The sequence below is a fragment of the Somniosus microcephalus genome, chromosome 11 (genome assembly GCF_052327205.1).
Source record: "Somniosus microcephalus isolate GS21.2 chromosome 11, FLI_Smic_1.0, whole genome shotgun sequence".
NCBI lineage: Eukaryota > Metazoa > Chordata > Chondrichthyes > Squaliformes > Somniosidae > Somniosus > Somniosus microcephalus.
This window is the reverse complement of record NC_140997.1, coordinates 204445907-204470937: the sequence shown is the minus strand read 5'-3', so window position 1 is coordinate 204470937 and position 25031 is coordinate 204445907. Positions and strand designations below refer to the sequence as shown.

At 43.5% G+C, this 25031-nt stretch overlaps 2 protein-coding genes across 14 annotated transcripts in view; one reads left to right on the top strand and one right to left on the bottom strand.

Moving 5' to 3' along the window:
- Positions 1-25031, bottom strand: part of LOC147111144 (RAF proto-oncogene serine/threonine-protein kinase-like) — a 95283-nt gene that overhangs the window by 1418 nt on the left and 68834 nt on the right. For all 10 annotated transcript variants that reach the window (XM_086001735.1, XM_086001741.1, XM_086001733.1 and 7 more), the window contains 5 exons: positions 22726-22902; positions 16335-16381; positions 12931-13049; positions 7659-7790; positions 2939-3073 (listed from right to left, as the gene is read on the bottom strand). In XM_086001735.1, coding sequence (XP_085857861.1) covers positions 2939-3073; positions 7659-7790; positions 12931-13049; positions 16335-16381; positions 22726-22902 — 610 coding nt within the window. The remainder of the gene's footprint in view (positions 1-2938; positions 3074-7658; positions 7791-12930; positions 13050-16334; positions 16382-22725; positions 22903-25031) is intronic.
- The window catches only part of mkrn2 (makorin, ring finger protein, 2), a 74924-nt gene that overhangs the window by 48457 nt on the left and 1436 nt on the right, over positions 1-25031 (top strand). The gene's annotated exons all lie outside the window — the stretch shown is intronic.

The following is a 25031-nucleotide window of genomic DNA, read 5'->3' as shown; positions in this document are numbered from 1 at the left end:
ATTGTACTCATCTCCTGCAAAGCTCAGAGTGAGTTTGTTTCCTTAACATTACTTCTAAATCAGAGCCAAATCAAAATGTTCTTTACATGTAAAATTTACAGCAGATTGAACCAAAAATATAATATCCACAAATGCTTTCTAAATTTAAATTCAACTAGTTGAGGTCCATAACTTCAAATTAAATTAGTTCATAAATGAGAAATGCAATAAGATAACTCTTTTATTACAGCACTTGTCATACAATACTATAAAAAAAAGTAGGGTTGAGTACTCATTTTTAAAGGCAGTAATCATCATTCTTCAAAAGAACATATTTAACATATTACAAGTAATAAAGTAATCTATCTATTTGTGTGGGTGGGAGGGAGAAGAATAGCGAAAAAAGAGGTACATGACCGTAAGAGATTTCAGGTAGGCAATCAACATGCTCACTTTATCTCATCTATTACTGTATACACCTCAATGAAATCTTCTCTCACCTTCTCTACAGACTGTAAAGTTTCAGCATATTTTCCAATATCTGTCACTAATGCTTGAGATGTACAGATTACTTGTAGCTATCCTGAATATCATTATGATAAATGTTAGCTCAAGTAATGTGCTCTTTAATGTCACTAGGACCTTCAAATTCTACCAATTGGTAACAGAGGGATATGCTCCACTAGAAATGCACAAATAATCACTCAGACATTTGAGAAACCAAAGTCTTGGTAGCACAACACTTAAGATTTTGGAATCTAATAATAATAATCAACTTTATTGTCATTGTTAGTGCACAAGTGCAGTACAACGAAATGTAGGCTTGCGGCTCCCGAGAGTGTACATTTAGATTAAGACATTTAAACATTCAACATTCATTTGGCTTGTAATACATTAACATAAACATAACCATAATAAAGTGCATTGGCAGATGTGCAGGCTTTAGAGTTTATTTGTGGAGTTCAGTAGGATGACAGCCCTGGGAAAGAAGCTGTTCCTAAATCTGGTCGTTCGGGTGCGAATGCATCTATAGCGTCTCCCAGATAGCAGGAGGGCGAACAGACTGTGGCTGGGGTGGGTAGGGTCTTTGATGATGGTCCGTGACCTCCGTAAACAGCGTTTCTGGTATATGTGCTCTATGGTCGGTAGCCGGGTGCCGGTAATGCGTTGGGCAGTTTTGACTACCCGCTGCAGGGCTTTCCGGTCATAGTAGCTACAGCTGCCATACCATACTGTGATACAGTTCATCAGGATGCTCTCTATTGTGCAGCGGTAAAAGTTAAGAGGATCAGGGGTGACAGGTTACATCCCTTCAGCCTCCTTAGGAAATATAGGTGCTGCTGGGCCTTCTTCACCAGAGAGGAGGTATTGAGGGACCAGGAGAGGTCTTCCGTGATGTGGACTCCGAGGATCTGTCCTTTAGCACTCTTTCCAATCCTTTCTGACACTTAGCCCAGAAAAGAAACTATGCATTGGGAGGGTGCAGTGAACATATGTTCAGTTTGTCAGTGAATAATCTTAAAAAAAGACATGACTTCTGGCCTAAGCACCCAAGGTAATTCTTTCCTTCTACTTTTACGATATAAATATGTGGCTCCTGCAGGATCATCACAGTTAGAGGACAAGGATAGACATGGATGTGGGCAGAGCATGAAATCTGAAGTTACTGCAAGGAACCAGTGGAAGTGGATGCTGTTTGAGCCTTCTTTCAAGAGTCCTGGGATCATGGGTCATAGAAAGGTGTTTAGAACCCCTTTCCCAGTCCCCAAAGAAATAAGAGACCCTTGCCTTGAAATCACTGGTTCCTGAAAACATCCTACGGTCTATGTGGCAATTTGGCTATTGTTTAAAACATGCCAAGAGGAAGTCTTAACTTTGTTGCATCGAATGATAAAAATACTACCAACGGCAGTTGAGAGAGGGCAAAGACACACAAATAAGTGAGTTAGCCCAAGATCACCCCAAAAGTGGTCCAAATTCCCACATTGTTGCCATCAAAAGATATTTGCAATTGTAATCAAACTGCTTAAAAAAGAACATTATGAAGGATGGTTGTCTGATGGGTAGGCAACTGGTAGTGCTATCAAAGCACATTTTAGTGCTATCTGATGGTATGCAATTTCCCCAGTACGCCTGGCAGTTGCTATGCAAGCTTCTATAATTTGCTTGTGACATGCCATACTCTTTTCCAAGTCTAGCAGCAGACTCCTACAAGGTATTGAATTGCATGAGCCCTGCTCAGATAATTTCCTAATCACAAAATGAATACAGATGAGAGAGACCATTCAGCTCATCTCAGTTCATTCATTCAAAAACCTATAATTCTCCCAATCATGTCATCCAATAGGCTCTTGAATAACTCGTGTATGCCTCCATTACTCTTTCTGGAAGTCTATTCCGAGTGTTCATCACCGTTTGCAGAATTTCTTTGACATTAGTCCTAAATTTACCCTTTACCTATGGTAACCTTGTTCTACTGTCTTGGTTTACTCTGAAGTAAAGCTCTGCATTTATCTTTTCTATACCATGTAACAACCTATACTTTATAACATTTCTTTCAGTCGCCTTTATTCAAGACTAAGAGATTAAATGTCTCTAATCTCATGGCTAATTTCTCAGGGCTCACTCAGTCCTATGATTCTGCGATTAACCCCATGACTCTTCCCTGAACTGCCTCCAAATGTTCCAAATTTCTCTTGTGTCTTAGTGACTAGAACTGGACACTGTACTCAAGGTCTCATCAGAGCACCAGTTTTAGCACAATCATTTTTGACTTGTACACTGCTGATTTGGTTATATAGTTTAGTTTACCCACGGTGTGAAAAGCACACACGAGATCAGTTCACAACTTGTCAAGGTTGGCTCTGCAACCAATATAAAATAAAAAATATAACCCGCGTCTCATTGCTTGGTTTATCATTAGTAAATCAGCAGATTCCCTCACTATCTTTGGTCTTACCTGAGGAAAGAGGGGTCGATCATCCTTGTTCCTGTTCAAACAGTTTGCTACAAGTCTCTTCATTGCTTTTGGGCAATTTTTGTAGAGTTTACTGAGGTCAGGTGTTAAAAACCCTCGGCCCACCATGAAAATAATCTAATCACAGAAAGACAAAGACAAATACAAATTTTAATAACAAAATACTGCGGACGATGGACATCTGAAACAACAGAAAATGCTGGAAAAATGCTATAACCTCAGCCCCTATGTTTTCTTTCCCGCATCCCGAGATCCACGCTCAACGCCATGCGTCGCCACATGAACACTCTCGACCTCTCTTCAGCAGCACCGACGCACTCGATCTCAAAGCTGTCCTGGTCCACAGTTCCATTTCATCCTTCGCTTCATCCGACGCTTCAACAAAAAACTTTTTTTCTTCCTTTCAGATGTCAAGGATCGCAATCTTCAACAACTCTTGGACACCAACGCCCCTCCGGAACCTTCTTCCCCTTCACTTTCCTCTGACCCCATCCCTTCTTCCAATCCCACCCCCTGCCGTGTTTTCACTATCCCCTCTGACCCCGAACGATCAGTCCTCAGCAAAGGCCTGAGCTTCATCCCCTTGCGCCATCTCAATGAATTTTGAGTTCAGCACGATGCCGAGCTCTTTTTCCATCGCCTTCGTCTCCGTGCCCACTTCTTTGGCCAGGAGTCTGCCCCCCGCCCCCTCTGCCCCACTTTTTTCCTGCTTTCAGAATTCTCGGTCTACCTGGACTCCTCCCTTTGGCCTCTTACCCTCGCTAGATCTTTTCATTGCTAACTGCCGGCGTGACATCGGCCATCTCAATTTCTCTGCTCCCCTCACTCACTCCAACTTACCTCCCTCTGAACTTGCAGCACTCTGTCATTAAACCTGCTGACCAGGGTGGTGCTGTTGTTTGGCGAACCGACCTCTATCGTGCGGAGGCTGAACGTCAACTCTCTGACACCTCCTCCTACCTCCCCCTGGACCATGACCCCACTACCAAACATCAGGCCATTGTTTCCAAGACCATCATTGACCTCATCTCCTGTGGAGATTTTCCCTCCATAGCCGTCAACCTCATAGTCCCCCAACCCTGCACAGCCCACTTCTACCTCCTTCCCAAGATCCACAAACAGGGCTGCCCTGGTAGACCCATCGTTTCAGCCTGTTCTTGCCCCACGGAACTGATTTCTTCCTATCTCAACTCTTTTTTCTCCCCTTGTCCAGTCTCTTCCCACCTACATTCATGACTCTTCCGACACCCTCCGCCACTTTATCCTGGCCCCAACCGTCTCCTTTTCACTATGGACGTACAATCCCTCTACACCTCCATCCCCCACCAGGACGGCCTGAGGGCGCTCCGCTTCTTCCTTAAACAGGCCCAACCAGTCCCCATCCACCACCACCCTCCTCCTCCGCCTGGCTGAACTTGTTCTCACATTGAAAAACTTCTCTTTTGACTCCACTCACTTCCTCCAAATTGAAGGTGTTGCTATGGGAACCCGCATGTGCCCTAGCTATGCCTGCCTTTTCGTGGGATATGTGGAACACTCTTTGTTCCAGTCCTACTCAGGTCCCCTCCCTCACCTCTTTTTCCGGTACATTGATGACTGTATTGGTGGCGTTTCCTGCTCTCGCCCTGAACTAGAAAATTAATTCACTTTGCTTCCAATTTCCACCCTCCCCTTCCCTTCCACCTTCATATGGTCCATCTCAGACTCTTCCCTTCCCTTCCTCGACTTCTCTGTCTCCATTTCTGGCGATAGGCTATCGACAAACATCCACTATAAGCCCACTGGCTCCCACAGCTACCTGGACTACACTTCCTCCCATCCCGCTTCCTGCAAGGACTCTATTCCATTCTCCCAGTTTCTCCGTCACTGCCGCATCTGTTCTGACGATGCCATCTTCCACACCAGTGCTTCAGACAGGTCACCATTTTTCCTGAACCGAGGATTCTCCTCTACCGTGGTTGACACGGCCCTCGACCGTGTCCGTTCCATTTCCCGCCCTTCTGCCCTCACCCCTTCCCCTCCCTCCCAGAACCACGATAGGGTTCCCCTTGTCCTCACCTTTCACCCCACCACCCTCCACATTCAACGGATCATCCTCTGCCATTTCCGCCACCTCCAGCGTGATCCCCCCCCCCCCCCTTTCAGCATTCCGAAAGGACCGCTCGCTCTGCGACATCCTGGTCCACTCCTCTTATCACCCCCAATACCCCATCCCCTTCCCATGCAAGCGCAGGAGATGCAACACCTGCCCTTTTACCTCCTCCCTTCCCACTGTCCAGGGCCCCAAACACCCCTTCCAGGTGAAACAGCGATTTACTTGTACTTCTTGCAATCTAGTATACTGTATTTGCTGCTCAAGATGCGGTCTCCTCTACATTGGGGAGGCCAAACGCAGATTGGGCGACCGCTTTGCGGAACACTTCCGTTCAGTCCCTAAGCGTGACCCTGAGCTTCTGGTCGCCTGTCACTTTAATTCTCCGCTCCACTCCCACTCTGACCTCTCTGTCCTCGGCCTCTTACACTGTTCCAACAAAGCTTAACGCAAGCTCGAGGAACAGCACCTCATCTTTCTATTAGGCACTTTACAGCCTTTTGGACTCAACATCGAGTTCAACAATTTCAGACTATAACCTTGACCCCTATGCTTTCTTTTTTCTCTCACATGGTAGTACAGGTAGACTACCCTTCATCCGAACTTCCGAAAACCGAAACCCTCTAAAAACCGAAGGTTTTTTCGTTCAGCATAAGTCCAGCATAAGTCGTGCGCACAACCCCCGCCGGCCCCGACCCCCGCGGACCCCCGCCGGCCCCCCCGACTTACGCTGAGCGTCAGCGTAAGTTGTGCGCATGACCCCCCGCGGACCCCCGCCGGGGACCCCCGCCGGCTTACGCTGAGCGTCAGCGTAAGTCGTGCGCACGACCCCCCGGCCGACCCCGACCGCCGCCAACCCCTCCGCGGACCCCAAGTCGGTGGGGGTCGGGGTCGGCGGGGGTCCGCGGGGGGTTGGCGCCGGCGGGGGGGTCGGGGCCGGCGCCGGCGGGGGTCCGCGGGGGGGGTCGGGGCCGGCGCCGGCGGGGGTGTCGTGCGCACGGCCCCCCCCGCGGACCCCTGCCGACCCACCTTCCGAAATTCTCCGAAAACCGAAACACGGCTGGTCCCGAGGTTTTCGGATAAAGGATAGTCTACCTGTAGTTGATGATTCTGCCATTGCCATTTACACCTCATCTAGAGTCATCTTTTGTTTCTTAACTTGTCCCATTACCATCTCCTTTTGCCTCGCACACCATCCCTTTTGTCTTTTAATCTCTCCTGCCTTCCAGCCTATCGCAGTCCTTCCCTTTGTTCTTTCCTCCCCCTCCTCCCTTTCCCTGCCCCACACTTGCTTAAAAATCTGTTACTTCTCCAACTTTTTCCAGTTCTGACGAAGGGTCATCGACCCGAAACGTTAAATCTGTTTCTCTCTCCACGATGCTGCCTGACCTGCTGAGTGTTTCCAGCATTTTCTGTTGTTGTTACAAATTTTAGTGTTGTGTTTTATGAATGGATGAAAAAAATGTGATTTTTAAAAATCAAAAATGAAAGAATTCTCTCAGATCACTTCAATAACTAAATGCCCATGAAATAAGTCAAATACGTTCAATGCGGACTGATACAATTCTGTACAGTAATTTGCATTACTTTGTTTATTTAGAGAGAATAATATAGAATTTGTAGCTTCTGGAGTGTATAAAACTTCTTGGAGTCTATAAAGCACCGTGGGACGTTTTACTACGTTAAAGGCGCTATATAGATGCAAGCTGTTGTTTTTGAAGCTCCATCTAGTGGCAGAGTTGTGCAGATGCAGGAGTGACTGTGTCTCACAACATTGACACCCAAATAAGGAGTGTGCAGCATACAATAGCAAATTTTATAAATATTATAGATTGGATTTATAGTATTACAAAATTGGAATCCTGAATTTGGAAAGAAATCAAAATAGTTCATGACATCATCACTATGAAATGAAATGTTTGCAAGTAAAAGGTAAAACGGATTGATTTCTAGTGGGCAAAACACCAGGTGTAGTACTAAACCATATTAGATTGGGAGATCCCAGTATAATTTCTCAGTCTGTCTTGAGTTAGGTGGTTTCAGTCGGGGCAGCAATTGGGATTCCACATTAGCGTCAATGCCCCAGGGCGGTAGCCTGCTAAACCTCAGCTTCTGATCACCGTTTGTGAACTCTTGCTGGAAAATGCTAAGTGTTGACAGGATCAGGCTCAGCTGTGATGCTCTCCACAATTTAGTCTCTGGTTCACGCATGAAGAATGGCTACTGTATGGCTTTTGGCACCTGTAAAACTGTACACAAATAAAACAAATCCACGACATATGTACCGCAAACTGTAGGTCATTGCTGCTGCAGGTCCCTACAAAACAATTACCCAGTTTCAGTTGGTTCATCATAAAAGGAGGAATTTTGTTACTTGGGGAGAAGATGGGAAAAATGAATAAATCAACAGCCAAATCAATCTGGATAATCGCTCGGCACCATCCGGTTACACAGTAGCATTATCAGAGGTGCAGAACAAGTCACTTGCCCGCAGCAGTGCGTGACAAAGGGAAAAAGCAGAGAAAAATAATAGGGGACAGAGGATGTGGTAAATACCAAGTGCTAGTTCATTTTGAAAAAGTTGCATACTTGAACGTATTGCCATCTTACCTGATCTCGGTTGTTTACGTGGGAGTATGGCAGCTCTCCGGTCATTAGTTCAAATAGCACAACACCATATGAATAGACATCAGATTGAAAACTATATGGATTAACTTCCTCCATTCGGATGACCTCGGGTGCCTAGAAGGGAGGAAGAAAAGGAGAGATAGTAGAACCTAGGCTGTTTATGGCCTGTCTAGTCTGAACAGTAGGCAAGGAATTATCAGTCTATGGGGAGAATTCTGGCCAATCTGGTCTAGAAATGGCTAATCTGAACAGACTGAAAAGCATGGTTTAAATCTTTTCCAATGTGTGACCCAGCAGTTACAGTCCTATACTCTCCACTAAAGGCAACTGGAGCTCAATCTCAATCCAGGCTAGCATTCGTGCTTTCATTCTTTAGGAATGAATCTCTGCTCTTTTCCTCTCCTCCCCAAACATCCCCCCACCAATACACACACACTGAGCAAATCAGCTGGGATCAAATTACTTTTCACATCACTCAAGCACACCTAGTGGTGACTCCACCAAGCAACATTAGTGAAGGTTACATAGAATTACTTCGAATCTACAGCACAGAAACAGGCTATTCTGCCGAACTAGTCTATGCTGGTGTTTATACTCCACACGAGCCTCCTCCCACTCTAATTACCTCTTCCCATCTTGCTGCCATATCCCTCTATTCTCTTCTCCCTCATGTATGCATGAAGCCTCCCCTTAAATGCGTCAATGCTATCTTTCAACCACACCATGTGGCAGCAACTTCCACATTCTCACCACTCTAAAAACATTCCTCCTAAATTCTTTATTTGATCTGTTTATCTTCTAGTTATTCCCCTTGTTCTGGACTCACCCGAAAGTGGGAAGAGTTTTCTCCACCATATCGAACCCCTTCATAATTTTAAAGACCGCTATCCGATCTCCTCTTAGTCTTCTCTTTTCCAGAGAAAAGCCCCAGTCTGCTCAATCTTTCCTGATCGTTACATCCTCTCAATTATGATAACATCCTTGTAAATCTTTTCTGCACTTTCTCCAGCGCTTCAATATTCTTTTTGTAGTATGGAGACCCAGACCTGCACACGGCACTCTAACTGTGGTATAACCAAAGTTCTATATACATTTATTACCTCCCTGCTTTTGTATTCCTCTAGAAATGAACCCCAGTACTTTGCACGCTTTATGGCCTTATCAACTTGTGATGTTACTTTCAGCAATGTATGTATCTGTAATCCCAGATCTCTTTGCTCCTCTACCCCATTTAATTTCTTAGCATCTAAGAAATAAGTGGCCTCCTTATACCTCCTACCAAAATGGAACACTTTATTTTGTTAAGAGGAAAAGGAGGCCATTTATATGGTGCCCATGAAGATGTCTACAAGCTGGAATAAACCATTTGATGAAGAGAACATAGTTGCAGAAAAAAAGCTAGAATGCAACATTTCAAAAAGAGTTTATTTTATATTCACTGTTTAAACCGCTTCCCATTTTAGAACAAGTAGCATACTTTGTTACATTTTCTATTTTTTATGCAACATTAACCAGCGCCCCAGACCCCTACTGCTGTAGAAAAGCTGCATCTTTCAATTTCGAAGCATCAAAATTGTCTGCGCCCAACAATACAGAATTTTAAATAACCCCCCAGGATTGGGCAAAAACGATTAGCCTGATCAGAAGGAAGTTACATTCCTGCTCATCTTATGACAACATAGTCATGTCTCAGCCTCTAATGATCTTTCCAAAGATATTTTGACAGTATTGTCAATATATACTTTAATTTAGAAGTAGATTGACACTAATTGAAAAGTAATTTTGAAAAAACTAGTGACCTTTGGATAAGACAGAAACCAAGTGCAAAACTGAATGCTCGCTATTCACAAATATAGCAGCGTGCATGAAAACAACAAATTAACGGAGTGCATTCTTATCAGTGTTGAACACAAGACCAGATGGCAGAGATCCCAGTTTCTTGTCTATTTGATCCTTTCCTAACTGGAACCGGATAGTGACAGATATCCCAGAAAAATCAGCAACAAGAATTGTGCAAAAGTAAAACTCATATTTAAAACTAAATCGTACATGTAGAAAATTTCTTTTGGACGACCATCAAACAAATTGAAAAGCCTGGGATGAGATCACACTTGCTATTTTTAAAGTGACATTTGCTGCAGGTAACTCATAAAAGGCAGGAACAAGCAAACTGGCATGGGGGCTGCATGAACGGAAACAGAAGTGCTATAACTAAAATATTCAATGTGAAGTCCATCTCTATTTTCAGTGCATTTAGGAAATATTAATTTAGGGAGATAAAACATCAAAGTAGATTGCAAGTAAGAGACAGGGAAAATAAACACACATCATAAATCAAAAGTCAAAGAAAGCAAGTTAGGTTTGTAAGATGCCAAAAATGCACATGTAAAAATGTAAATCACAGTTCTTTGATATACGCAAGTTGCTGTTATTTAAGCAGCATTTACAGCGTTCCCAATTATTCAAGGACAGAGAGTCAGAGGTTAGAACAAACCACAGAATAACAAACCATTTGGACACATTCACCAATAGGTTGTAAATATGCAGGAATTTGTCTGCAAAAAGTTCAATATTCAAGTCCAAGGTTGGGGACAGGCTGGTTGACTGTAGTTCAGAAACTGCTCTAACCAGCATTTAAAGAATTAATGGCTAGAATTTAAAGAACTAATACATAATTTACAACAAATATACATTCCTTTAAGGCACAAAACTCCCCCACAGGAAAAGTGGTCCAACCGTGGCTAACAAGAGAAGTTAAAGATCGTATTAGATCAAAGGAAGAGGCTTATAATGTTGCCAAAAATAGTAACTAGCCTGAGGATTAGGAGGATTTTAGAATTCAGCAACGGAGGACCAAGAAATTGATAAAGAAAGGGAGAATAGAATGAGAGTAAATTAGCGAGAGACATAAAAACAGACTGTAAAAGTTTCTATAGGTATATAAAAAAGGAAAAGGTTAGCGAAAGTAAATGTGGGTCCCTTACAGGCTGAAACAGGATAAATTATAAAATCGGAATAAGGAAATGGTAGAGAAATTGAACAAATACTTTATGTCTGTCTTCATGGAAGAAGACGCAAAAAACTTCCTGAAAATAGTGGAGAACCAAGGCTCTAGCGAGAGTGAGGAACTGAAAGAAATAATTATTAGTAAAAAAAAAGTACTGGAGAAATTAATGGGACTGAAAGCCGATAAATCCCCTGGACCCGATGGCCTACATCCTAGGGTTTTGAAAGAGGTGACTATAGAGATAGTGGATGCATTGATTGTCATTTTCCAAAATTCCATAGATTCTACGGATTGCAAGGTAGCAAGTGTAACCCCACTATTTAAGAAAGGAGGGAGAGAGAAAACAGGAAACTACAGACCAGTTAGCCCGATATCAGTACTAGGGAAAATGCTAGAATCTATTATTATTAAGGATGTGGTAACAGGGCACTTAGAAAATAATAATAGGATTGGGCAGAGTCAACACGGATTTATGAAAGGAAAATCGTGTTTGACAACATTTTTTGAGGTTGTAGCTAGCAGAATAGATAAGGGGGAACCAGTGGATGTGGTGTAATTGTATTTTCAGAAGGCATTTAATAAGGTGCCACACAAGAGGTTATAAAACAAAATTAGGGTTCATGGAATTGGGGTAATATACTAGCATGAATTGAGGATTGGTTAACGGACAGAAAACAAAGAGCAGGAATAAACTGGTCATTTTTGGGTTGGCAGGCTGTAACTAATGGGGTACCACAAGGAGCAGTGCTTGGGTCTCAGCTATTCATAAATCTACATCAATGATTTGAATGAGGGGACCAAATGTAATATATCCAAGTTTGCTGATGATACAAAGCTGGGTGGGAACGTAAGTGGTGAGGAGGATGCAAAGAGGCTTCAAGGGGATTTAGACAGGCTAAGTGAGTGGTAAGTGTTAGATCCGGGTATCTTGATGATGTGTCCTTCAATAATTAGACAACAAGACTGCAGGGAACGATTCAACAGGTGTTTACTGAATGAGGGTTACTCTAGAACTAACTCTACAGATCACTACTCAGGGTTTATATACAGGTGTGGTCACTGCCGGTACTATAGTATACAGGAGCTGTAAAAAGTAGTTCTCCCCTTAAAGGTACATACATTACAGTAAGAACATGGCAAATGGAATATAATGTGGAGAAATGTGAAGTTATCCACTTTGGTAGGAAAAATAGAAAAGCAGAATATTTTTTAAATGGTGGTGTTCAGGGGGACCTGGGTGTCCTTGTACAAGAATCACTGAAAGTTAATATGCAGGTACAGCAAGCAATTAGGAAAACAAATGGTATGTTGGCCTTTATTACAAGAGGATTTGCGTACAAGAGTACAGACATCTAACTGCAATTATATAGGGCCCTGGTGAGACCACACCTGGAGTATTGTGTACAGTTTTGGTCTCCTTACCCAAGGCAGGATATACTTGCCATAGAGGGAGTGCAACAAAGGTTCACCAGACTGATTCCTGGGATGGGGGGTTTGTCCTATGAGGAGAGATTGAGTAGACCAGGCCTATATTCTCTAGAGTTTAGAAAAATGAGAGGTGATCTCATTGAAACATACAAAATTCTTACAAGGCTTGACAGGGTAGATGCAGGGAGGATGTTTCCCCTGGCTGGGGAGTCTAGAACCAGGGGCCACAGTCTCAGAATAAGGGGTCGGCCATTTCGGACTGAGATGGGGAGAAATTGCTTCACTCAGAGGGTGGTGAATCTTTGGAATTCTCTAACCCAGAGGGCAGTGGAGGTTCAGTCGTCGAGTACATTCAAGACAGTGATCGATAGATTTTTGAATATTAAGGTAATCAAGGGATAGTGCAGGGAAGTGGAGATGAGGTAGAAGATCAGCTATGATCTTATTGAATGGCGGAGCAGGCTTGAAGGGCCGAATGGCCTACTCTTGCTCCTATTTCTTATGTTCTAAGATAATGAGTAGAGCATTTTATGATGCAGTGATTATGTATTATTGACAAGAGAAAACACTGGAACCTTGTTATTGTTTTGCTTAATAGTCAAATTATTTGAGGCAGACAGAGTAGGTCTTTCACTTCCTGAATGAAAGGCCTGCATACATGTTTAGGAGTCTCAGGTTATGGATCTGTTTAATATGGCCTCTGGATAAGGATGGAGCCTATTTAACAAAACTGTAGTTTATATTTACCTTAACTACTACAATTAAACTTAGCTTTCAAAGTTAAGCACTCTAAACAACCAAAAGTGTCAAATTCCTCACCATCCAAAGAATGGATCCTGTTGGCTGTCCTACTTGTTGGGAGCCACTCCATCGAGATTTCACCGTTGCTAAGCCAAAATCGCCAATCTTCACGGTGAGGCCTTCATGAAGAAATATGTCTGAGCATCTGTTAAGGAGAACTTCTGTTGATAGTAGCAGTGTACTACCCCAGAAAAGAAAGCTGTTGCCAGTAACATCTATCCAAATACTGACAACCAGTTAAGCTTCTGCTTAAATTCCTTCTTTTACTTCACAGTGCAGTTTTTTTTTCCCCAGGGAGGTAATTGTACCGTTTAATAGGAGATACTGGATTTCTGCAAATCTTACAACCTTTATCCTTCATTACAGTAGAGTGCTTAAGGGGGTATCCAAAAATTATTTTAAACCACCAAAAGAAATGAATGCTCCACGTGCCCACCTTAGATAGAACGTATCTGACACGAAGATCAATTTTCAGGAATTTTTCCTGTACGCTTTTGGAGAGTGCAAGAAAAAGTCCACTTATGAAAAAGATAATTACGAAACTTTGTGCTCTGCTTGTGATACATTTCTAGAATCTATATTATCTGGCAAAAAGACAGACGCAGTGCAGCAAAGACACGTGGTTGTACAGGGCAGTTATAAGGTTATTATCTAAGGAGATTCCCTTAGTTTGTTTATATTCTTGGCTAACAGTGTCAATGAAACAACTACAAAACAGCACAGATTACCTTTTCTAGCCACTTAGTAGCTATGCAACATCTAAAAACACACTTAATCCTGTTTAAATTTTAGCTCGCCATTCATTAACATCTCTCACCTGTATTAATTGATGGTCCAATTCAGACATTGAAATGTTAACTGCCAATCAATTTAAAAGTTGGCAACCTCCATCTGATAACAAGCTGGATCTTCCAGATATATTGCTGCTGGCTGTTTCACAAAACCCTACTGCAAAGTTCTGTTGTTCATTTTGGAGTAGACAGTGGTTGCATTTCTTCAATAGCAAATCTAAAGCCGCAAATCTGTGGCAGAGACGGGCACAACCCTGGCCACCACAAAAACACAGATGTATTTGAAATCATTTAACACCCAAAGTTAGACACAAGAATACAAGAGCTATTGAGTTAGTAAGATTACAAGGCTTTTGTAATATCCAAATAAACACCTTCCTATCCTGAAGTAAATAATTACTCTCTATGGATCTATTACAGTAAAATTTTTACATCTGCACACATTTCCCGTCAACTTTCCATTATAAATTCCTACGTCCACATCTATATTTAAAAAAATGCCTGTTAAACTTGAGAAACTGTACTTACACCCTCTCCCCAGTGGAGACACTGCAGTCCTATTATTGGCTGGAGGCTGCAATTTCACTGTGACAAGTTTACATAGGTTGTTTCCATTATTTAATGTGGATATACGAGTTTATAATGGAAATCTAAAAAGGAGTTCACACCTACACTGTAGCAGAAGAATGTATGGGGGGGTGAATTTCCGGGGGCTTCTCCCGATCGTTAACTGTAAATTAGAGGGTGCACTACTTTATAATGAACAGAAACATTATTCCACAGAATACACAATGGGGGTGAATTTCTACAGGAGTTCTTCCACCCGTCCACTGTAACCACAGAAACGGTAGATGTAGTGTATCTGGATTTTCAGAAGACCTTCGATAAGGTCCCACACAAGAGGTTGGTGAACAAAATTAGGGCACATGGAATTGGGGGTAATATACTAGCATGGATTGATAATTGGTTAACAGACAGAAAACAAAGAGTAGGGATAAACTGGTGGGGTACCGCAAGGATCGGTGCTTGGGCCCCAGCTATTCACAATCTATATCAATGATTTGGATGAGGGGACTAAATGTAACATTTCCAAATTTGCTGATGATACAAAGCTAGGTGGCAGTGTCAGTTGTGAAGAGGATGTGAAGAGGCTTCAAGGGGATCGCGACAGGCTCAGTGAGTGGGCGAGAACATGGCAGATGGAATGTAATGTGGATAAATGTGAAGTTATCCACTTTGGTAGAAAAAACAGAAAGGCAGAGTATTTCCTAAATGGTGAAAGATTGGGGAATGCAGATGCTCAAAGGCACCTGGGTGTCCTTGTATATGAGTCAAAGTGAATGTGCAGGTGCTACAAGCCATTAGGAAGGCAAATGGTATGCTGGCCTTCATTACAAGAGGATTTGAGTACAGGAGTCTTACTCCAATTATATAGGGTCTTGGTGAGACCACACCTGGAGTACTGTGTACAATTTTTGTCTCCTTACCTAAGGAAGGATATACTTGCCATAGAGGGAGTGCAACGAAGGTTCACGAGATTCATTCCTGGGATGGTGGGACTGTCGTATGAGAAGAGATTGAATAAACTAGGCCTATATTCTCTTGAATTCAGAAGAATGAGAGGGGATCTCATTGAAGCATACAAAATTATTACAGGGCTTGATAGGATGGATGCTGGGAGAATGTTTCCCTTGGCCGGGAAGTCTAGAACCAGGGGCCACAGCCTCAGGATAAAGGGAAGGCCATTCAGGACTGAGATGAGAAGAAATTTCTTCACAGAGGGCAGTGAATCTTTGGAATTCTCTACCCCAGAGGGCTGTGGAGGCTCAGTCATTGGGTATATTCAAAACAGAAGTCGATAGATTTCTGACCAGTAAGGGCATCAAGGGATATGGCGATAGGGCCGGTGAATGGAGTTGAGGCAGAAGATCAGCCATGATCTCAATGAATGGTGGAGCAGGCTCGAAGGACCGAATGGCCTACTTCTGCTCCTATTTCTTATGTTCTTAAACAGCATAAATGCCATTTTGCCATGGTTTCCACTACACATCAGTAAAGGAAGCTGCAAAACAGGATACAGCCCCAAATTATAACCATGGCCTTCCCATCTGTGAGCAGATCTGAACATGCAAACATCTGAAAACTGTTAATGAACATACTGAAAATAAAAATCTTATTTTGAACTCATTGTCAGCAAGGTGAGGGGAAAAATGGCGGGTGAAAAATATTTCATAAAGTATTTGGGGATTTGATTGGCTGAGTTTCTGGTTTCATAGATTTTTTTGATTCAGCATAGTTGCAGGTGAGCGTGGATAGTTACATAGCTGTGACTGATACCAGAGTGTGTTGAAGGAAGTGTGATAGACAGGAACCATGAAATCTTGAACCATTTTTAATAGAAACATAGAAACACAGAAGATAGGAGCACACTGCAGGAAGCCGAGCTGCAAATAAAATAAACCGATCCGTGTGGCTGGGGATGTAAATTCCATTACTTTTAGTACCGTCATGATGAGAAATCTCATGCTTGCCACTCATCAAAATTTGGCATTTATTTCTGCTGTGCATCATCCTGCTGAATCACTCTAAAGAATAAACAATTAGGGTTAAAGATCAAATAAAAAAGGATACTGTTTGATTTCATGTCTCTATGGATAATATTCTTTGCATGTAAATAACTGTAAAAGAAGCAAACCACAGTCAGCCTATTCTGTTCAGGCTCAGTGATGTTTACGGCCATTAATGCAGCTTTTTCTCTTAGCAAATATATTTAACTAAAAACCTAAACCGGTTTTGTCTTTCACATTAATACAGTGTATGGCAGTGCAGAAGTTGTCTCTGGAAGAAAATGGAGTGTGGGTGGTGTGTTATCTTGGATGCCCTGGTCAAGTCATTGAACTTTTTGCGATACTGGTCTGCAGTCCGGGGGTAAGATAATTGGCATGAAGTGCCACCTCGCTCTACATGGCATCTTCTTCTCTGCCTTTCTTGGTAGGTTTCCTGCCACGGATACTAACCACTATGTCTCCCCTCTGCTCGGTTTCATCGAGGAGGGTTTGCAGGTAGGACTCTGAAATTGTGGCATCTGCTTCTCTGCCTTTGTACCTAGCTCTTGTACCTTCTTTGGCTGTCTGACAGGTTTTCCTTTGTTAGACATTCTTGTAAATTGCCACAAAAATAATCATGAGATATACAGTCAAGCTCACTAACAGTCAACTGACTGAGTACTTAGCTGCTGCTCCCCCAGCCTGCAATCTTCAGGTAGAACAGTTTTTTTTTTTTTTAAATAAAAGGACTGCACTCTAATGTTCATGCACCCCTGCAGATTGCTTCCATTTTACACAAGTTTGACTCCAAAAGATATGCAAATGAGCTGTCCCAGGAATTTCGCGTGTAAGTACCATTCCAGTCTATCCGTGGGCGCAATACACTTTCCACTGGCATAACAGTGCAACTCACCACATGGAATGTCGAAGGCTACCTTTACCTAGGATCTGTGAAACTGTCACTTGAAGCAATTTCAGTTTAAAAAAAAGCTTAAAAACTATGTGAAAAGTTTTAAAGGGACTCGATAGATGGAGCCTTTTTTTCTAAACCGTAAGTACCATTCATTTAAATAAGGATTTCTAGAGATCAGACCAGTAATTACAAAGTTACAGCACAGGGCTCTTTGTCTTATCCTCTATTATAGGCACTTTTACATGTGAGTTAGGAGTCTGGGCAGAGTGAGCCATAATTCCGTGCACTGCTCTCCCATATGAACCATTCTTTTGCAGCTGCTCCAAACTTTGGTTCATTGGAGCCGACAACCTGCAATTAATGAATAGAAAACAACAGAAATCGGATTTAACGTGAGATCAAACAGCAGCTTGTGAGAATGTGGGTCTCCAACACCATCAGGTCTCTAGAGGTTCCCCGCTTTACTTTAGAGGGTAGCCATCAATGGCAAGATTACAATTGACAGCATTCATCCAATGTACAAGTGCATTAATATTCACAGTTGGACTTTCTCGGAGACTCAATTTCCTTACTGACAATGACAATTAACCATTGCACTAGATTAGTAGTGTCTATTTATTCAATTCCAATAATATTGAACAGGGCCGGTTTACCCTGTTCTGTTTCTTGAACAGTGGCAGATAGAGACTGCTATAAATGATGAGCAAAGTAGATAATTAATCTGTGGTGATGAAATCTTCAGTATTAGAAACTAACATTTAGACCTATGGTTCACAAACTGTGGGGCGCAACACTTTTCCAGGTGGGGTATATGGAGAGGTTAGAAAAAAAAGGCAGCTATAGCAATAGCAGAGTGCAGACTATGAGTATTCACACAAATAGTGCTCTTGGATAGTGCTCTCTGCCAGCAGTGATCAGCTTAGAACTCTAGCATTCGGTTTTCTTAACTCACTGTCAGTTCTTACTTGGCCCACACCATCTGTTTATATACAAAATAAAACAATTGAATCCAGAAAGGGAATAACCTTTTACTTTCTATTATCATACCATTTTTCAATCAAGCAACTAATTCCCTGAACCCTACTCTTCTTTAGAAGCTTCACATGAGCTTCCCTGAGGGCTCAGCAAGTTTATCTAATGAGTCATATGGAAAGGACCCAAGTTCCATCATAAACATTAGCCTACTACTTGCTAACATAGATAGAAAAAAAATCCTTTGGATCCATCGTACTGGTTCTATTGTTTTCTTTTTTCCCCCCCCATTTATTCATTCACGGGATGTGGGCATCGCTGGAAAGGCCAGCATTTATTGCCCATCCCTAATTGCCCTCGAGAAGGTGGTGGTGAGCTGCCTTCTTGAACCATTGAGCGTGCGGTGAAGGTACTCCCACTGTGCTGTTAGGTAGGTAGTTCCAGGATTTTGACCCAGCGATCATGAAGGAATGACTATATATTTCCAATTCAGGATGGTGTGTGACTTGGAGCTGGTGGAGTTCCCAAGTGCCTGCTGCCCTTGCCCTTCTATGTACTAGAGGTCGCAGGTTTGGGAGGTGCTGTTGAAGAAGCCTTGGCGAGTTGCTGCAATGCATCTTGTAGATGGTGCATACTGCAGCCACGATACGCCACTGGTGGAGGGAGTGAATGTTTAAGGTGGTGATGGGATGCCACTCAAGTGGGCTGTTTTGTCCTGGATAGTGTCGAACTTCTTGTGTGTGTGTTTGACCTGCACCCATCCACACAAGCAAGTGGAGAGTATTCCATCACACTCTCGACTTGTGCCTTGTAGGTGGTGGAAATGCTTTGGGGAGTCAGGTCGTGAGTCACCCGCCGCAGGATACCCAGCCTCTGACCTGCTCTTGTTGCCACAGTATTTATGTGGCTGGTCCGATTAAGTTTCTGGTCAATGGTGACCCCCCCCCCCCAGGATGTTGTTGGTGGGGAATTCAATAATGGCAATGTCATTGAATGTCAAGGGGACGTGGTTAGACTCTCTCTTGTTGGAGATATAGTCATTGCCTGGTGCTTGTATGGCACAAATGTTACTTGCCACTTATCAGTCCAAGTCTGGATGTTGTCCACATTTTGTTGCATTTGGGCACGGACTGCTTCATTATCTGAGGAGTTGTGAATGGAACTGAACACTGTGTAATCATCAGCAAACATCCCCACTTCTGACCTTATGATGGAGGGAAGGGTCATTGATGAAGCAGCTGAAGATGGTTGGGCCTAGGATACTGCCCTGAGGAGCTCCTGCAGCAATGTCCTGGGGCTGAAATAATTGGCCTCCAACAACGACAACCATCTTCCTTTGTGTGACTTCAACCAGTCAAGAGTTTTCCCCCCCGATTCCCATTGACTTCAATTTTACTAGGGCTTCTTTTGGTGCCACACTCAGTCAAATCACAGAATCACAGAAACCCCAACAGTGCAGATAGAGGCCATTTCGGCCCATCGAGCCTGCACTGACACATATCCCACCCGATCCCCGTAACCCCTACACCAACACATATCCCACCCTATCCCCGTAACCCCACGTATTTAATCCCCCTAACACTAAGGGTCAATTTATCATAGCCAATCAACCTAACCCGCACATCTTTGGACTGTGGGAGGAAACCGGAGCACCCGGAGGAAACCCACGCAAACACGGGGAGAATGTGCAAACTCCACACAGACAGTCACCCGAGGCCGGATTCGAACCCGGGTCCCTGGCGCTGTGAGGCAACAGTGCTAACCACTATGCCACCGTGCTGCCTTGATGTCAAGGGCAGTTACTCTCGCCTCACCTCTGGAATACCGCTCGTTTGTCCATGTTTGGACCAAGGCTGTAATGATGTCTGGAACCGAGCAATCCCAGTGGAACCCAAACTGAGCATTAGTGAGCAGGTTATTAGTGAGTAAGTGTCGCTTGATAGCACTGTCGATGACACCTTCCATCACTTTGGTGATGATTGAGAATAGGCTGATTGGCAGGATTGGATTTGTCCTGCTTTTTGTGGACAGGACATACCTGGGCAATTTTCCACTTCGTTGGGTAGATGCCAGTGTATTGCTGTACTGGAGCAGCTTGGCTAGAGGCGCAGCTAGTTCTGGAGCACAAGTCTTCAGCGTGACAGCCAGGATGCTGTTGGGGCCCATAGAATCAGAAATTTACAGCATAGGAGGCCATTTGGCCCATCTTGTCCGTGCCGGCCGACAAAGAGCTATCCACCCTAATCCCACTTTCCAGCACTTGGTCTGTAGCCTTGTAGGTTATGGCACTTCAAGTGCATATCCAAATACTTTTTAAATGTGATGAGGGTCTCTGCCTCTACCACCCTTCCAGGCAGTGGGTTCCAGACCCCACCACCCTCTGGGTGAAAAGATTTCTCCTCAAATCCCCTCTAAACTTCCGACCAATTACTTTAAATTTATGCCCCTGGTTATTAACCTTTCTGCCATACCTTTGTTGTATCCAGTGTGCTTAGCCTTTTCTTAATATCACAGAGTGAATCGAATTGGCTGAAGACTGACATCTGTGATGGTGGAGATCTCAGGAGGAGGCCGCGATGGATCATCTACTCAGCACTTCCAGCTGAAGATGGTTGCGAATGCTTCAGCCTTGTCTTATGCACTCACATGCTGGGCTCTGCCATTGTTGAGGATGAGGATTTTCATGGAGCCTCCTCCTCCAGTTAGTTGTTTAATTGTTCACCATCATGCACAACTGGATGTGGCAGAACTGCAGAGCTTTGATCTGATCCGGTGGTTGTGGGATCGCTTACTTCTGTCTATAACATGCTGCTTCCGCTGTTTAGCATGCGTGTAATCCTGTGATGTAGCTTGACCAGGTTGGCACCTCAATTTCAGGTACGCCTGGTGCTGCTCCTGGCATGCTCTTCTGCACTCCTCATTGAACCAGGGTTGTTCACCTGGCTTGATGGTAATGGTAGAGTGAGGGATATGCCGAGCCATGAGGTTACAGATTGCGGTGGAATACAATTTTGATGGCCCACAGCACCTCATGGATGCCCAGTTTTGAGTTGCTAGATCTGTTCTGAAGCTATCCCATTTAGCACAGTGGTAGTTCCACACAACACGATGGAGAGTGTCCTCGATGTGAAGACGGGACTTCGTCTCCACAAGGACTGTGCTGTGGTCACTCCTACCAATTCCATCAGGAACAGATGCATCTGCGACAGGTAGATAGGTAGTAATCAGCAGGTGGTTTCCTGGCTCATGTTTGATCTAATGCCATGAGACTTCATGGGGTCCGGAGTCAATGTTGAGAACTCCCAGGGCCACTGCCTCCCCACTGTATACCACTGTGCCGCCACCTCTGGTGCATCTGTCCTGCCGGTGGTACATTAGACCTTCCAATACTAGTTTACTCATTCCAGTTGATTTGTACCAGTTATACCAGATATGAACCTCATATTTCAGGTGATTTAAAAAAAAGACTTGCATTTATTTAGCGCCTTTTACGACCTCAGAACGTCCCAAAGCGCTTTAAAACCAATTAAGTACTTTTGAAGTGAAGTGTAGTCGTTGTTGTAATGTAGGAAACGCGGCACCCAATTTGCGCACAGCAAGCTCCCACAAACAGCAATGTAATAATGGCCAGATAATCTGTTTTAGTGATGTTGTTTGAGGGATAAATATTGGCCAGGACACCAGGAAGAACTCCCCTGCTCGTCTTCAAAATAGTGCCATGGGATCTTTTATGTCCACCTGAGAGCAGACGGGGCCTCGGTTTAACGTCTCATCCAAAAGACAACACCTCCGACAGTGCAGCACTCCCTCAGTACTGCACTGGAATGTCAGCCTAAATTTTCATGTTCAAGTCTCTGGAGTGAGACTTGAACCCACAACCTTCTGACTCGGAGGCGATGTACTACCAACTAAGCTACGGCCGACTGTCTGTAAAGATCCTAAAGACACTGATCCAATACTCGAACAACTGATATAAAAAGATTAGTGTAGGGATTCAAACCTACAGACTCAAGCAGACCTGTTGTCTTGGACTCCTTCACTGCTGGTGTCCATTCAGATCAAACTCATTTATCACTGCTTAATGCTATGTGTACAATAGGGGATGCAGATAACAGAACATCGTCACTCAAAGAAAAAGTAGCTATAAAATATAGGAGAACCCTGGCTACAAGTATCATCAATTCTCTAAAAAGAGTTAAATGTGAAACTAAAGGGGAATGGTAGCATAGTGGTTATGTTACTGGGCTTGGCCTAATGATCTGGAGACTTGGGAGTTCAAATCCCACTGGGGAATTTAAATTCAATTAATTAAATAGAAATCTGGAATAAAAAAAAACTAGTATTGTAAATGATGACCATGAAACTACTGTTATGGGGAGAAAGCTGGGACAGGGTACTGAATTTGGATGATCAGCCATGATCTCATTGAATGGCGGAGCAGGCTCGAGGGGCCGAATGGCCTACTCCTGCTCCTATCTTCTATGTTTCTACGTAAACTACATCACAATAGAGTTTTTACTTAAATGTACACAACAGGATCAGAAGTCATGTCACTGTACCACAATGCTGATTTTTATGAAGTTATACTCACTCCATTCCTTGGGCTGCCTGACGAGCAATGTCAATCAGCTGAAACATCTCCAGCTTTATGTCCTGCACATGTAAGTGTTGGTAGAGGCTGTTGCCTTCACACCATTGGGTGACAATAGCCAGGTTAAACTTAGTCATGTAGCCCATAAATAATAAGATGTTTACATGCCGTGTCTTCCTGCAACAAGAAAACAGATCACTATCAGAAAAGCACCTGCTGTAAAAGAAATTGGCTGATAGGGAGGAATACAGATTTTTAAACATTTTATATTTTTTTCTTTGTCAATTTCCTCTCCTCTCTCCGCTCCTGAAGGTGTTGACTACTTGCTAGGTTGAATAGGTGATAGACACTTAGGCACTTCACCCAAGTGAGCATATTGACGTGTGAACCTTGAAAGTATCTGAAGGCTACTTGATCAAAGTTTGATTCCGAAATCTAAACATTCACACTTCTATTTGGGATGCTGGCTAGCAATCCTAAAGGTACATGAGCAATGCCGTGAAGCGATAGTTAGAGTAAATAGGGTGTTTGAGTACATTCATTGGACAATTGAATATAATACGAGGCATGCTATTTTGTCCTTGTACAAGACCCTGGCCAGGCCTCACTTGGAATACTGTGTCCAGTTTTGGTCTCCTCACATGGTGGGTGATAGAGGCTTTGGAAAGGGTGCAGAGGCGGGCCACTAGACCAATTCCCAGTATAAAGCATCTTAGTTATCAAGATGGGCTAAAAGAGTGGAGACTCTACACTTTAGAGAGGCGTAGATAATGGGGTGATCTGATTGAGGTTTAGAAGATGATGAAGGGAATATATTGGGTTCCAGTTGAAAGTTTGTTTCAATTGAATAAGTTAGGGAGGACCGGGGTCACAATTTTAAGTTGTGCAAGGCCAGATCTTGGTTAGATGTCAGGAGGTGGTTATTTTCCCAGAGAATAGTGGACCTCTGGAACAGGCTGTCGGCTCGTGCAGTGGGCACAAACTCGCTGAATTCCTTCAAACGAGAACTCAACCTGTTTCTGGGGCGGACATCACCTCTTACAAAAAGGTAGGTACTTCAGAGAATTCAGGGCCAGTGATATCTCCTGGACTAGTTTTAGTCGCCTAGATGGGTTGGTGAGGAAATTCCCAGATTCCCCCCCCCCCCAAATTGGCCTGGGTTTTTAATGTGGTTTATCGCCTCTCCCAGGAGATGACGTGGTTTCTGGTAGGGTGGGGAGTGTATATACTGTGATACACAAGATATCGCAATTGTGTGGGACATGCTGGATGGACCAGAGGGTCTTTACGAATATATGAACAATGACAGACTGGTAATCAGGAGTGCAAACCGTGGCCAATTTTTCTCCTCCCTAACCAGTGGTGCTGAGGCCAACTGTTGCACCCATACTGTCACGCTGGCTGAGATCAACCAAGACAAACCTGTTCCACCTCCCAACTTTTTTCAGTTCTGACGAAGGGTCATCGACCTGAAACATTAACTCTGTTTGTCTCTCCACAGATGCTGCCTGACCTGCTGAGTATTTCCAGCATTTTCTGTTTTTATTTAAGATAATGCACACTGCCTGAAAACTTCTTGGTCTCTATGGCTCACCGATTGACTTGGATAAACTCACTGAGCCATCAGGGACTTTTAAATATCAACAATTTGAATTTATATAGCGCCTTTTAACATAGAAAAACATCACAAAGCGTAATCAGACAAAACTAGGCACGCATCCAAAGGAGGAGGTTTCAGGAGGGTTGTCCAAATCTTACTCAAAGAGTTGAGTTTTAAGGAGGGCCTTAAAGAAGGAGAGGGAGCTGGGCAGGCAGAAGGGTTTAAGGAGGGAATAGCACAGCCTGGGGCCTAGACTGCGGAAGGTATGGACATCAATGGTGAAACGAAGGGAGGTGAGGATGCGCAAAAGGCCAAAATAAAAGGAATGGCGAGTTCGGGGGAGGGAGCCTGTAGAACTGGAGGAGGTTACAGGGGATAGGGAGGGGGGCAAGGCCATAAGGGGATTTAAACATGAGAATGAGAATTTTAAATTGGTTTCATTGGGGGACCAGGAGCCAATGTAGGTCCGCAAAGACAGCATTTTGGATGAGCTGAAGTTTACAGAATGTGCAAAATGGGAGGCTTGCCACCTGTCTAGGCACTACGCTCTGGAATTCCCACCCTAAACATCTCTTCCTCTCTCTCATCCTTTAAGATGCGCCTTAAAACCTACCTCTTTGACCAAGCTTTTGGTTACTTGTCCTAATATCTCCTTATGTGACTTGGTGTCAAATTAATCACTCCTGTGAAGCACCTTGGGATATTT